At 28.5% G+C, this 16681-nt stretch overlaps 1 protein-coding gene across 1 annotated transcript; it reads left to right on the top strand.

The window, feature by feature from the left end:
• Positions 1-10940: 10940 nt before the first annotated feature.
• On the top strand, positions 10941-14316 carry LOC100572149. The gene is made up of 8 exons (XM_003242636.4): positions 10941-11198; positions 11280-11492; positions 11546-11745; positions 12225-12495; positions 12555-12653; positions 13344-13537; positions 13621-13750; positions 13811-14316. Exons 1-8 carry the CDS (start codon positions 11076-11078, stop codon positions 14198-14200), a joined length of 1620 nt encoding a protein of 539 aa, XP_003242684.1. The 5' UTR covers positions 10941-11075; the 3' UTR covers positions 14201-14316.
• The last annotated feature ends 2365 nt before the right edge of the window (positions 14317-16681 follow it).

Here is a 16681-nt window from a genome sequence, read left to right as displayed (position 1 = left end):
TAGTTTTTTTTAAATATTAAAAACTAAACGTCATATAGAAATATAAAAGAGTCGTTGTATTGATCGTCTGCAGCCATCACTTATTTATCTTTTTGTTATATCATTATCAATTTTTTAACGCAGTGATCACACTAATATAAATAACTTGACTATTTAGTACTTACTGCTGTACATAATTAAGTAAGAAAAATTTCAATTTAAAGTATTAGACAATAATAAATGAGGCAATACATATATTTTATCCGAGATTTTATCTTTGTAGTCATTTTTTCATCAGGCTAATATTTTTAGCTCAAACGAAATATAAAAAAGAACAATGTTCCAAGTAACCCGGTTTTACGGTAATACGTTTTAACAAAATATGCACGTTGCTGCAGTGTCGTCGCATACCCAAATATATGATGTAAGAACATAATAATAATATTATGTCTTAATAAGTAGTGCCTACTTAGTTTTATATTATATGCAGGTACCTTCTTGGGTACCACCGTCACCGACCCGAGTAGAATTATTAATGACCTTTGGGCCGAATATTCGTCAAATCGCTGTCGGTCGTCCACGTGCGCATCGCCGACGATGTTACGCAAAAGCAAACAACGTGCCCGGTGGCTAATCGTGCTCGGAGATTAAAGAAAAACGAATCCCACGGTCATTTGCGCGCTCAAGATGTACCAGTGTTATCCAATCCGAATAACAGACACCATAATAATATTATAGTAATACACCCGTATAATAACAATAATTATGAATCATAATAACAATGTGCGACGTGCGTCTGATGTGTATAAATATTTGTTTAATACATATATGTCCTATATGAATATTATAACTATAGGTTACACGTGCTACGTGCAATTTAGTGCAAACTAAATGGATACATTTTTAGTCGACAAACTTCCTTTATTCCATCAATTTTTCGTCTATATTTGGGTTCTTCAATATCATAGTTTACTTCACGATATGGCAAAACAATTGAAACACACCATTACATTTTCAAAATATTTTGTCTAGTTTTCAGATATCTATTTCAATTTTCATTTTTTTTTAAATTGTTTTCTATAAATGTCAATCAATTTTTTTAATTGGGTCAAAATGTTTGAACATTTAATTCAAGATTCTTCATAAGTAGTGCTCAGAACTTAATGCACTTGAAAAAGATTATATGTATGCACATATGCACTTAAAATAATACAAATATGTTTTAAAAATATGCACTTTTTTTTTACTCACAAATTAAACATATTTTCAAAATAAATAATAAACATGCATAGCCTATAAAATATTTTTTTTTCATTGTAAATTTTCCAATTATATTTAAATATATCATTATTTATCAAATACACTCCTTTAGAGTAATGGTAAAATTGAGAAATATAGTCTTAAGATTACAAAATCCTTAAACATGCAATGATATGCATCTTTTACTATTTTGTTCATAGTGCAGTAATGAAATTAATTTCAAACTTACTTAGAAATAAATTAAATGGCCCAAAAGAACCATGCAAATGCAACAACTTCCGTGCCCTATTCATAAGTTGTTTTAACAGCAGTTTAAAAATATTAAAAATACATAGGCTCGCATTTTTGTTATCAGCATTTAAAGTTCAAACTTTGAAGAAATCTATCAAATTAACGAACATTTGAAAATTATTTCGTAGTTAAAAATGTAAAAAATGCTAAATTTTTATAGTTGAGAATTAAAAATTTAAAACAAGGTTTCTCATAAGTATTTGATGACCAAAAAATCTAAATACCATATAAACAGTATTTTTAATATATATTTTAAGCTTAAAGTTGGTCAAAATTAGATATTTAAACGGAGAATAACGATTTTAGTTATGTTTTTGTAATTTAAAAATATCATCATAGCTGGCTGTCTACCGTTCAACAACTGTTTTTCGTATACAATGATTTTATATCATTGAATTCGAGTTAAACACATCCATTACAGTGATCCATACGACACCTAATGTACAGCACAGCGGTAGCCAAGCAATACATTACATATGTATTACATTACATGTATATTATTTATTGCAATCTTACAAAAAATATTATGAATATTGATTTCCTTATTATTATGTTTATGCATTGTCCTTTAATCTTTATTAATATTTAATATCAATGTACTCCGTGGTATGATATCTAATAATGAATAATATAACCATAATATATCCTTATTAATATTATGAACATCGAAACTACTTCATAAATTTAAGGTCACAAGAATTTTAAACCAAAAATACAAAATTTGGTCGAGGTCTCATACATTTTTGTAGTCTGCTAGTCTACCATACCAACAGAGGAGTCCTAACTAAAAGGAAGCCTCGATTTGATTTGAGCTTCAATTTGTGTATGGTGAGTGATGACTATGGACTTCGACACTTATATGAATTCATATATTATCAAGTCTAAGTTAAAATTTATTTATATTAGAGCATGACATTAATTCAATTTGTAGGATGGTTTATATAGTATTATTCAAACAAAACTTGTCGCTGTTGTAGAGTTGATTCATGAGACTATTATTACCTAATTACTTTATGTATTGGTTGATTCCCGGGCTATTAATAGGTATGTACAAGTTGATTCATCTATAATAATATTGTTGTATATCAGTACCTAATACGATAAATGTATATGACGATATACGAAAAATAATACAAATAATAGAACATACCTATAAAATATATGTACAAAAAATGTAAGGAATCGCATTTTAGTTACCACTAGGTAGGTAAAAATTTGAAACACATTGTTTTTAAAAACTGATACCTCGTAATGAGATTACTTGAGTAGGTGTACTTGTTCATCACTTCTCCCATAAAACTTCTTTTTCTCGGTCTTTCTTAGATTAAAATACCTGTTATTTTCGATAATGATGTACAATAATAAGGGAATCAATTCGTACATACCTCGTAATAGTCACTTAATCACTTATCGGTGCAGGTAAACAGGTACTTGGGAATCAACTCATACACAGTTCAATAGCTCTTAATACATAATATAGGTGGGTACCTAAATGTACTTAGCTCCTATGAGCTGATATTTAGATGCTGCTGATACGGTATTTAATATTTTTACATCATTTTCAACATTTTTTATTTTTTTTCTATAAATATTGATAAAAAGATTGTTCTTGGTCAAAAATATTGAAAATTTACTACAATATTCTTCATATGTTTTATTGTAATTATTTAAAATATTAAAGATTTATGGGCACGATTTTTTTCATAAGTTTAATATTATAACTTTAAATTTTTACGGTATCACAGAAGTTTGAAGATAATTTTTTTGTTAAAAATTTATAAAATCAAGATAAGTGTCGCTAATGGATGACAACTTAATCAACTCCCACTCTTAGTAAATATAAGCTTATTGTTCATTTTATGTATAGATTGCTTGTTTTAAATGAAAAAAGAAAATTATATAATTTTCAATTCCTATGACCATATATGACCACTATGGTAAGGCATGACAATTTAATAAAATGTTCTTCATAAGTAGAACTGGTTCATACTGGAACGAAAAATTAAATATTAATAAAACAATATACTTAACCGAAATGTTTTCAGCAAAAATTAAATCAACCTATCATAATACAAATAGTAAAATAAATTACTTAATAAGTATATGGTAATTGGTAATATAAATATAATATAAAGTATAAGCAGGCTGACTAATATAATAAAATATACTCAGTAATATTGTCTGACTCAGAATAATATATATGACTATATATATTATATATATATATTATATATCTATACCTAAATTAAAATATCTGTGTTTCCACCCTGAATCTTTTTCATTTACTGTTTCATCGAACTCAAATGTAACACATCCATTACTGTGTCCCACTCGACATCTACTGCACAGTAAAGCTGTACCCACTTGTCCAACTTTTTAAAAATATATTTTATTTTTTTCTTATCAATACATCATAGAAATAATTATTTAAAAATAATTTAATAAATTACTTTACTGATGCAGTTATAGTTTTTTCGGTGATTTGTTGCAATAAACGTAAAACTTAAAACTTTGCAACCATATAAAAGGAACAGTGTTTTTTTTAATAAATGTATTTATGCATTTCATTTTTAAAGACCATAAAATATAAATAAAATTTGAGACGTAGCAGGGAAAGGAGGTTTATGGTTCAATATCATTCCCAAAATATCATTAACACTAATAGTTCGTAAAAAACCCTCAGGATTTTTTCCTGCGTTCTCCCCCGAATTAATGAAGGCACAGATGACAGAAATAATTCCCCAGTCAAAGGAAATATTATTTATAGATAATATTATAATGTTTTTTTAGAACACTATACAGTCATGTTTATAAAATGTCACGGCCGTATATCGACTAGATAAAAACGTCAAAATATAATAATGAAAATATATTTACACCTTTGATATATAGTTTTTAAAAAACGAGATTCACTTAAAATAAAAATGAATAAATTAAGTTTTCTGAGTTTAAACATCGTATTCGTACAACCTAACCACTCAATCAATAAAATAAATGATTTAGAACTTAGGTATTTTCAAACTAATAGGCAGTTCTTACTAATTGTATTCAGTATTCGCATTTCTATCGTAATAAAAAAAAAATACAAACCAATCATAAACATTTTCTGGTTTTCACCTTCATTGGCATCAGTTAGCTAGTTTTGAAAAGAAGCCTTCAGTATTAATATTCCCAAGTTGCATTCCACACAGAAAAAAAAATTATAATAATCACTAACGACCACCCACTCAGTATCGTGGTAAAATAGGGAGGGTATTGACAATGGCTTTTTCAAATAATATACATTCAATTATTTACTGAATGTTCAATGTTTATGATGATCTGAATATTTGAATGATCATTGCAGTTCAATAGTTTTATCTAACAGTTCTATAGAACTATATATATGTACCAGTTAGGTACAAATTATAGCAAAGCTATAATTGTCTATTACTATGAATATTTAGAAGTATGCAATCATTTTTCAGTTTGTAAATATTAGTTTAATGAAATCAAAACTAAATCTATTTACAGACAAATATATTTTATGAACGATCGGGAGAACTATTTTTTATGGAATAGCTTTGAAAAAATAAGTAATAAGACACTTGAATTGTTAATATTGAAATAATTTTCATAATTCATAATCATATAGACGTAAAATGCACAACCATAAGAATGTGAATAATGATATTTATGAAATAAGTACCTATATATTTTTGTGAAGTATTTGGTTTTTTGGCGTTTTGGTTTGATGGGCAATAACTGCACAACAATGACAATGTTTGCTTTCATATACCTACACAACACTATAATAATATATTGAACAGTCATTAATTCATTTTCGTGTTCGATTTATAACCGTCATCGATTCGGAATTATCGCGGTAAACCTACTCGTATATTATTATAGGTAGGACACTAGGACTCATTATTCGTCGTACGACTGCTGCAGTACCTACACTGGTGTCCATGTACCTACATATACGATATATATATACGATATATACTGTTCACAATCTAAATTATATTATTACCATCATGACACTCGACATTGTACGATTGTAGTGTATTTAAATAGATCGAATATTATTCACTTACGTCGTGCTATAACACTATAATATTGATCGGTGACACATAATAAAACGATTCGGGTGTGTGTTTTTACATTAAAATTGGCATGCGACGGCGGCGCGCGTTGGGAAAACATTTAAAACGCGCTGCAAGGTCCTTGGCCCGGCGCGTCCGTGTCCGCGCGGCGCCTTGACCAACATTGTCCGGCAGCAAAGACGACGATTGGCGCCAATACATTTTTGATGTGTCCGAGTGGCGGCGGAGGCCGATGCCGATTATGTCGTTATCACACAATTATTATTATTATTATAATATTGAGCACCGCCTACTATATATATATATATATATTATTATGTCACGTCAACAGTTCGTGTAACATATAATTATTAATATAATGTTCGTTTTTGATACGCCAACATGTTTCCGAAAACGTATCTGAGTGCCTTCCTATCCGTTCAGAATCTGTATCACGACCTGTATCTTGGTCTTATAATGATGCGTTATAAAAAATAAATAGTATATAATTGTGTACATGCGTGTGTATGGATTCCGTTTTCTAAGAAAAATTGCCGAGTATTTTTAGTTTACAGCGAACGTCTATATGATCTATCCGTCCAATAATATCTTGAATGTTCAGCCTTAACCTGAAAACTTTTATGTACACATAATATACGTCTTCGTCTTGAATTATAAATTATCATACATTTTTCCGTTTTATCGTAAAAAGTGAAAAATATTCCTTATTTTACTATAGGCGCGTCCTCTATAATAGTTTAATAGCTAGGGGTACATCTCAAATTATTGTGTAATTATTTTAATATTTTCCATGTAGGTACATATAAGAAGACCTTAAGTTATAAATCAATTTCATCATAAAATCTTTGAAAAATATTATAAAAAAATGTATAAGTACTTAATTCTATATCGTAGTTAATACAATAATACGTATTAATATATTATAGATTTTGTATTCTAATGAATTGAATTAAAAGAACTTGCTTCAATAGAAATGTATATATTTATCTGATGTAGGTATTACGTCTTAGTACTCACATGATTTAAGATTTTACCATAGATATTGTATTATAGTTGTAGTGATACTATTTTATACTTAATATTTTATACTATCATTTCATTTATTATTTATAAAGTATATATTATTTGAGTTTATGTTAATATACAAATTTTAAACATATTGAAGTTATACTTTGTTATATCTCAAAAAACAAACCAAGACAGAAAACTTACAAAGTAATTTCATGAAAAAATATATTGACATTAATATTATATTATAATTATAATTATTAATAATATGACATACATAGCTAAAAAGTTATATAAATTGTGGTCTAATTTTAATTTGTTATATACACATAAGAGTAACGAGTGTGATTCATTGAGTTAAAACTTGTATGCCCCACTCCTATTGTTTTTTTTTTACTATAGGTACAACTATTATTTATCAACAATAAAGTTTTGCTCTCGATGCCTTGGTTTAGATATTAAAAATCCTCTCCCATTTATGATTCCTGAGCACGTACCTGAGTACATCGTTAAACCTACTTCACATGTTTAATTATTTTAAACTATACGATTTGATTAAATCTTCTAATGCCAGCCATGTAATGTTTCAAGTTTACCTCTTATAACCTTATTTAAATGGAGTTAATAAAATGTGCACGCATAAATAAAATGCAGACATCCATACAAAAACGAATACAATTGATTTATTTTGGAAATACCTAACTATATTATTTATTTAACATATAAATAAATAATACTTTTGTCAAGGATAAACAAAGTTATTTTATAGATTAAATGTTTCGATTGTGAATCACCAATGTCCAAAATAATTTGTGTTCGAAGTACGCAGTACTCCATACTAGTATACTACCTTGGGGTAAAACTTAAAAATTCTAATAAATCTTCAACTACTAATATTTTAAATATTTTCAGAATAACTATAGTTGACTCATCGTAGATTTAAATGATAGGCAGCAATTAATAAAGACAATATATTAATAATTGTCAACTTTATTATATCCAGACCTCAGCGATCATTTGATATTGTATAGCTTATCAATAGGTACCTACATCAAATAAATATTAGTAAATCATTGTATTTTAATAAATTATACTACAAAATAATATAAACACAGTTTAATATTGTGCTACCATATTTTATTTAAACTAATGCAAGCAACCTTTTTAAATACTTATTAATATTTTAATAAACATTATATTAAAAACTTATTGGTTGTAAACAAAACAATTTTAAAATACTAGTTATAACCATGTACTCGTATATGAATAATTCTGAGACCTGAGGTATAGGTAGGTACCTATTCCACAAATTCTACATATTATTTATTACTATATTATAATAACTTGCCGCCCATGACAACGAAATACTCCAAGTTCACACTTCCTTTCTGTGTAACAGATTTAACATTTCTATATACTTCCTGTTATCGATAAAATGTAGGTACGAATCCTCAAACGCAGATGATGACTGTTGAACAAAAATAAACCTGAATTCGTAAAAATTCCAATAGTGTATTACAAATAATAGTTTGATGTCATTAAATTGGTATATTTTATACATTAAATTTGTCATATTATGTGTGAACACAAATCGGCATCGATAAACGAAAAAAATTACTACGTCAATACACATTATTATTCATCCGGTTCTGCAAATTTCCTAACAATATCACCAGCATCCCGTCTGACTGGTATACGTTCAACGGTGTTGGTCATTACAAATAAAATATAAAAATTATAAAACCAGTAAGGTTAGTGTGCCTTGTCGAGGACATTTTTGATTTCATATCGAAAAGTGTACATAATATGTCGTAATAAACAAGATTACTATTCGGCCATTATTATAATAATAATTATGCATACATTACGGACGAAGATGGTTTTTTAAAATTTATATTTATCATTATTTATGGAAACACTGGTGTCCTGTCACCCTGAACCCTGTGCAACCTTTATTTACCTTAATTCTATATATCCATCGAGTGCACCGCACAGTTTACATGCGTATTTTTATCTGACTAATTTTGAGGTCGTTGTTATCGTAAATACAACTGTTTCGCCCACACGTAATATGTTACGATTTTCTACCACGCAAAGTTAATAGTAATAATAATATTGTACATAAAAAAAAACTACTGAAACAAAGAGATCGTGCAAGTATTGACCATAAGTGTTCTATAATGACCTTCATAAAATTTCTCCATTTTACAAAACTATAGTATTAAAAATATATGCCAGTGAAACCTTTGCACCCACATTTCGTGCATCTGGCGTTTTCCCAACGATAGAGTAATGTTAAATTGTTTTTGATATCAGAGGGACAGCGGGAACAATGGTTAAGATAGTCCTTCAAAAAATCTGGGTTTGTTGATAATTTTTAAAAAATAATGATACTTTATTTTATTTAATAGGTGTGTCATTAGATAAGTCAGATAAAAGTTGGCAAAAGTTCTACTTTTTTTAATTTCGTAGAGTTTAAGGACAAGCTGATATTTTTTTCAATTCTGATCAAAATTATTTCCGTGTAGTGCATGCAATTATATTAAAATTAGTTATTTACCTACAAGTGTTTTACAGAGCATGACATAAGAGCAAAACATATTTAGTCTGTCATTTATAATTGCGTTCTTATTAGTTTTTTTTTTTACCTACAGACTAGGTATAGGTTTATGTATAATTTTTTTTTGTTTTTTTAATAATATAGTTTATTTAAATTAACTTCCCTACCATATTTGTATTTATTACATAATCATAATATCAAATAAATTATTGAATACATTATAGGTATATTAATATATTATATAATCCTTAATATTATAATATTTGCAATTATAGAAAACAGTCTTAAACTAAAACAATAAAACCTTTTTTGAGGGGACGGGGTGGCCGAGTGGCGACGCGCACCAATGACGGTTTGATCCCGGCTACGTGCGGCATTTTTCTTCGGACAGTCACGGTGTCCGGATAGTAAGGCCACCATCCACCACCCGGACATGGGCCATCGCAAATACCTACGGGTGCCCACTTAAAAATTCTGTCAAACACAAACACTCAAGCGTAAAAACCGTTCCAAACCCTACCACCACCACAATACAACTCTACAAAAAGCTAATGACCATAGATGCCGGACTTAATAAAGGATTTATAAAAAAGGATTAATTTATAATAAAGGATTAATTAAAACAAAAAAAACCATTCTTAGATATTTTACTAAAAAAATTTAATAATATGTATGTTATTAAACATTTGTACTTAACCAACTTTTGTATTTTTTTAACACTTAATGAAAACACGTATTTAAAAATATCCACAGTGCATGTATTCCGTAAAGAAATTTTAGAAAGAAATTACTTTTTATTATTTTTATTATTCCTAATCAGTTATGTATTTATTTTTTTTATTTATTGTTGGGGTTGGTTTGGTTTCAAATGGAATACCTATTTTTATGTATTTTAATATTTGGAAATACAAAGTTATTTCAGATAATATTATGCTGTATTATTAAATAAGTTATCTATTACACACATCAAAATATGTGGTGTGTTGTGGTGTAGAACAGGATGACACACATCATAGGCGCAATTTCAAATTTTGACTTGGGGGGGGGGGCTAAATATATTAAAGGCAAGTAGACCATTGCAATATAACATTTTAAAACTGTATGTCCTATTTTTTTGGGGGGACTACGGCTAAGTTTGGGAGGGGCTTATCCCCCCAAGCCCCCCTCAATTTTCGCCTATGTGTATTGTATACACAGATCAATGTTGGTTCAGTGTACCGCTTATAAAAACTTTAAATCGGTTTGGAAATCAAAATGATTAGAATATAATCTGGTATTGAGTATTAAATTTAAAATCCATGCTATCATTTGAAAAAGTAAATAGTATAATTTTTGTTTTAAAATGGTGTTATATAAAACTTAAGATTATGCAAAAATAATATATTCAAAAACTTTAATATTTTTCAAATTAATGAGTGTTTATTGTTAAAATAATCACTCAATATAATTTATAAATAAATACATATATAATATTTTAATATATTATTATTTATTATGTATATTCTTAAACATATTCCTAGTGAAGTGATTTATAAATAAAATATGTTATATATTATTATATTACCGTAACTTCCTACAAACACAAATAACTAATTACAATTTTAAATTCTTTTAATGCATTTTTTTTGTTATATTAAAAAATCTTGTTTTTTAAATATGCGTAAAAATTTTATTTTACACTATTCTGTATCTAGATATTTAATTTTAATTAATGTAAAATAACAATATTACAGTAGCTATTTACATTAAAAATACGCGTTTCTCATAGCTACTGCAATGTGTTATGTTATAGAATTTATACGAACAAAATCAAATTAGTTTTAAAATATATAAAATAAAATTTTATTTGCAAAAGAACATATTATTATTACACATATTGAATAAGCATAATGGCAGCCGGAATAATGCAATCCATTGACGATAAAGTCGATGAAGATTTTTTGTTCTTTTTAGAACATTATAATGAAGCTTTTAATTCGTTAAGATCCCAAAGTGACAAAGAAATATGCAGTGTACGTACTCTCTTTATACTTATTGAATATTTTAATTTTCTGAACATTAACTATACTATGTATATGCGTTTACATTTGTAGAAATGGATAGATAAACTCACGATCGAAACGTATAAGACTACAAATGAAAAACAAATACGTAATATATATTTATCGCAACTGATTTTAAATATGAGCAGCCGTAAGCTCAGCGCTCCGTTTAACGATCCTCCTAAACCAGACAAGTTATTTCTGGACGGTGTCTTTAAGGAAATTACTGCCAAACCTAGTGTAGAAGCGCAAAAAGAAAAAGAAGTAAGTGTTAAATTCGTTTACACTCCAGAGTACAAAAATTGTCATATATTTAGATCGACGATAATAAAAAGAAATGGTCACAATTCGTTCGAAACCGAGAAATGGAAATGATCGACTTAAATCATCTATCGAACGATGGACGGACTTACATAGCGTGCAAAACATTACCTGAAAATGCTGGTTTATTCGCATACATAGCTGTAACGATAGGTGATACAACATGCGGATGGGTTAATACGTGTGGCCAACCAATGTAAGGTCGTTTACTTAAAATCATATTATTATCGTTTAGACACAAATGTTATTAAAATGTGCGTGGGTTCGGACCCAACTGTCATCACAAATATAATTTAATATTTGAGTGGTCTTTTTAATAAGTCGAACAAGAAATAAATTTAAGTTATCCGTTTGTGCAGGGAATATACTGTACTTATAGCTTATACATTGAATATGTATAAGATTATAACTAGAGTAATAACTTATAAGTAATAGGAGCAAATAATATTTAAAAAAATATGTTTATTGATTAATGCCTAAGTCTTACTCTTACATATTATTATGTATTTAAAACACTAATAGGTACAACACTATAATGACCATCTAAGCAAATAATTCATAACATCATACATAACCTAACCTAACCTTAGATATATAAATATAATAGTACCGATGAAATATTCTTTTAGTATATGTAGGTAAGTACTCATTTTTCTATAACATTTTAAATTTTAGACCCGCACCTCAAGTAAAGCCATTAGACTTAAAAGTAGACATGTCTAACGTACAGAATAATGAATATGAAAAAGAAAACAGAATGTATCAATTAACGGCCGAAATTAAATCGATTTTGTTAAAACGAAAGGCACCGGAAATTCGGATTTTAACTTATGAGTTTTTCAAAAAAATATACAGCAGTATCGAACAAGAGATGTTGAGCGAAGGGGATCTTAACAGTACTGCTTGTCGCGATCCATACGTCGAGAAGCTGCTTGAAAAACTAATAGTGAGCCAATAACGAGAAACAGTGATTAGTATTATTATGCATTCATTTTTATATTTTAGATCGAGAGCAAAGGATGTGAAAACTTCGACCCACATGAATTCAAAAAAATGAAAATGCTATCAACATTGAAAAAAAGAGTGAAGAATATACTACGAGATGTAAATATTGCTTTATACTACCTTTTATAAATAAAATCAATACATAGGTAATTAAAATATGTTCGATGCATCTATATTCTATAATTATCTAAAAATCCTAACACTACCACAACACAGGTGTAACAGAAAGACCCGTTAAATGAAATAGTTTTTGTTTTAATCAATATTTAATTTATTTATCATATAAAGTTCATAGACGCTTACGCTACAAGTACGTTATAAACACTTGTATTTTTTAATACAGAAAATAAAAATTATTGTATTAAGTGTTTTAAAAATAAATTCAAAATACCCAATTTGTATAAATCCAATTTTAATGTTAAAAACATTTAGTAGTTTATTTTTTACAATTTTTTTAAATACCAATATATTTTTAAGTAAATTAATTTGTATCTTAATAAATGCGCATGGATCAGTTACACAATACATTTTTGGGAATTTTCAGACATAAGTAAATCTTAAATAATTTATTATTAATTTTCATAACTTTTTTCATACGTTTAACTTGTATCAATTTCCATTTTTCATTTGCACAGGTCTTTTTGTATTATATAGTGTACCTAGCTTATACTTTTGGTTTTAATAATCTTGTAAAAATTGATTAGTTGTCGTTAATATTATTGAGCATGATCTGGTGCCATTCGCGAACAATGATCGCAGTTATTAAAATTTGTTTAAAATCATTTCTAGATCGAAAAGCGTAATAACGAACTTTACGAAATAGAAGTTGCTTCGACGTCTGCCTTACTTACTCTAACCAGCCCGGCATCTACCTGTACGAACTCCGTGTCCGAGATGATGTGGGAGAGAGCTTCAGCGGAAAAACTTCCAATTGAGGTTACCGACGGACTGTACAAGACATATCCCGCTTGTTTGGTTCAAGTGTAAGCACCATCTATGCGACTATGCCCGTGCTGCCACGCGGTGTTAACGTACTATAATAATACAATATTAATTCATCAAGCAGGTTCTTATCTATATTGGTGACGGAACGCCAAAAAATTATCTTTCGACTTATGGAAAAACAAGAGAACCTCATAGTGGCCATGAGAAGAGATCTACAAACCGAAATCAAATGTGGAATACAGCATTATAAGGTTGTTGTGACGAGACCAATTTGTACGGGAAATATTGTTATTCACACAATCGTTTTATAGGTCGCCAGGAGAGAATGGATGGACGTCATGCGGGTGATAATACATTACAACAAAATAAAAGCTAGTCTTACCGAAAAAGACAACGGAAGCAACTCGAACATCAAAGGCGATTATCTAGATGATGCGATTCGCAAGGAAATCAACGACACTAGGAGACGACTGGAGAAATTAAACGGGAAAAACGAGAAGTTACAAGATGATATTTGCGAGCTGAACAAAACATTACACGAGATGATGGAAAAAATTGATATGGAACAATTACAAACCGATGATCTGTTGCGTGATTTTCAAAACGAGATAAACAGCGAAAAAAATCTAATAACGGAAAGGGCTCAAACTATCGATCAGTTAGGTGGGATGTTACAAGCACGCCAAAAATGTACTCTTTAATAATATTTACACACGATAATTTTAAAGTGATTTGAATATCCTATGTATACATATAACTAAAAACGGACACTATTGATTTAAGCCATGATTAAAATATAAATTTATTTTTTATTTTATGACCGAAAGGGTTTCATCAAAACGTCCAAATCCTCATATTACTTTAATAACATATTCCATATATACTATATTATATAGGTATTATATAGAAAAAAAGGCAGTTAGTAAGTATAACCACTCTGATGTACTGCAGTTGTAGGTATCGAGTGAACCTCGTCATTGAGTAAGTCACTATTATATATAAATGTGTAATGTATGTATAAATTGTATAATATGTTGAATTTGAATTCGATGATAAATCATTGCATACGAAAAACGATTCTGAGTGAAGACGGTTTGTCAGCGCCTATATTACTAAGTAAACATCATGATAAGATTTTTGATATTGCTATTAAGAGGACTCTACACAGCTATTTGTTGTCTTCATCTTACAAGTGCGTAACATAGCAAATTTTCGCCCAGGATAACGCGTTTAGCTCCATTTGTTTAAAAATTAGCGTGAATCGACCTATTATGAAACTTAATGGTAAGAACATCTATGTTTGTATGTGGGTTTTTTACGATCATTCAGTTTTTAATTGAGTTATGAACATTTTTAATTTACACTATATTATTATATACGCATAACTTACTAAAAAATTGAACTATCGTACAAAACTCACTACAAACACAGATAATGTACCTACGACCATGGGCGCCCGGAGGGGAGGGGGGCAAGACGGGGCATTTGCCCCCCCCCTGGAATTCAAATAGAATGTTGAATGTCGTAGGCTACAACCTACTTACCATCAAGATTCATAATAGGTCGATTCACTCTAATTTTTAAACAAACGGAGCTAAACGCGTTATTCTAGGCAAAGAGGAGGGAGATGATATTATTAATATTTAATTATTATAATTTATAATAGTGTGTCTTTATATTGTTTATTATTATTAATAATTATTGAGTCAATACCTGCATCTTACCGTAAAATGGTGTAAATATAGATTCGTGGTAGGTACCTATAAGAAAATAGCTAAAAATTAAGTAAAAGTTTCAAGTCCCCGTGAATAATATATATTTTTGAATCATAATAAAATAATTAAAATTTTAAAAGTCAAATATTTTTTCATCGATTTAAAAAAAAAAAAAACCAAAAATTTCCAATTTTTTAAATTGCTAAATATATTCAAAATATTTTGAAAATATATAATAGATAAACCTTTAAAATATAAACATTTGGTGAAAATTGAAAGTAACTATACGTTAACTGTTTTTTTAACTACAGCAAAATAAGAAAATTGATTTTGTTAAAAAGTTATTTTGATTAAAAGTTCCCGTTTTTTCCAAATATATTTGACCCCTATTTATTAAGGAAAGAACTGTTTATTTTTTTTTACTTTTGACCCCTCAAAGCGCCTACTAGACTTACGTTCTTACTTAAAAAGATATCGAAATAGAAAAATCTAAGGAATTTTACTGTTTCGAAAAGTTATGACACACACACACATAATACATCATTGTAAAATAAATACATCCATTGCTCCAATCATAATCTAAAATAATTTAAAAACAATTAGTTATTACTAGGGCAGAGGACTTGAAGCTCTAAAAAAGCTCTAAATATGCAAGCACTTATGCACTAAAAAACCCCATAATATGCAATTAAAATATGCACTTAAAATTTTTTTTAGCCTTTTTATTTAAATAATAAATACATAATAGGTACATTAACATTATTATTTATTTATCCTAATCGAATAAAAGCCCGCATGGTGTACACACGTATCTGTGGTGGTGATGTCGTAGGTATAGTTTACATTAAAATCGTTATCGCTTCTAAGAAAAATGTGTGCCCGAGCACAGTCAAAAACCATATTAAACAACAAAAATTAAAAATAAATAAATTTTTATCCAAACACTTTGACTGTATTGTTTGAAATAAAAATGTCACTGTGGAAAAAATCGATTCAAGTAAAATATGTCTCAAAAAATATAAAATAGCGTATAAAAGTGTAAAATATGCCTTAAAACTAAAAAAACGTAAAATATGCATTTATATGCACAATAAAATTTCAAAACTAGCTTTGTGGAAGCATGAAACGTATTTGTTTCGTACTCTGCTATTTTTGTGGCTGTGCAAAAAAAATATGCAAATGCTACAAATCCTCTGCCCTAGTTATTACTTATTACCAGGGCTAGGATTTATAGTATGCAACAGCGTGTTTTTTTTGCTACTTCTGATTATTGATTTGGTCAGTAATGTCCACGAATCACCTCATGATGAGATAAATGGTGGTATTTTTATTTTGCATATTTTGGATAAAATGCATATTATTGCATATATTGAATAAAATTAATATTATTGCATATTTCGATTATAAGAAATAAAAAAATACCTACATGTTTTATAGTATATTTCGTAAAACTTGGCTTTTTTTGTC

This window comes from Acyrthosiphon pisum, chromosome A1 (assembly GCF_005508785.2).
Source record: "Acyrthosiphon pisum isolate AL4f chromosome A1, pea_aphid_22Mar2018_4r6ur, whole genome shotgun sequence".
Taxonomy (NCBI): domain Eukaryota; kingdom Metazoa; phylum Arthropoda; class Insecta; order Hemiptera; family Aphididae; genus Acyrthosiphon; species Acyrthosiphon pisum.
This window is presented reverse-complemented; position numbering and strand designations above follow the sequence as displayed.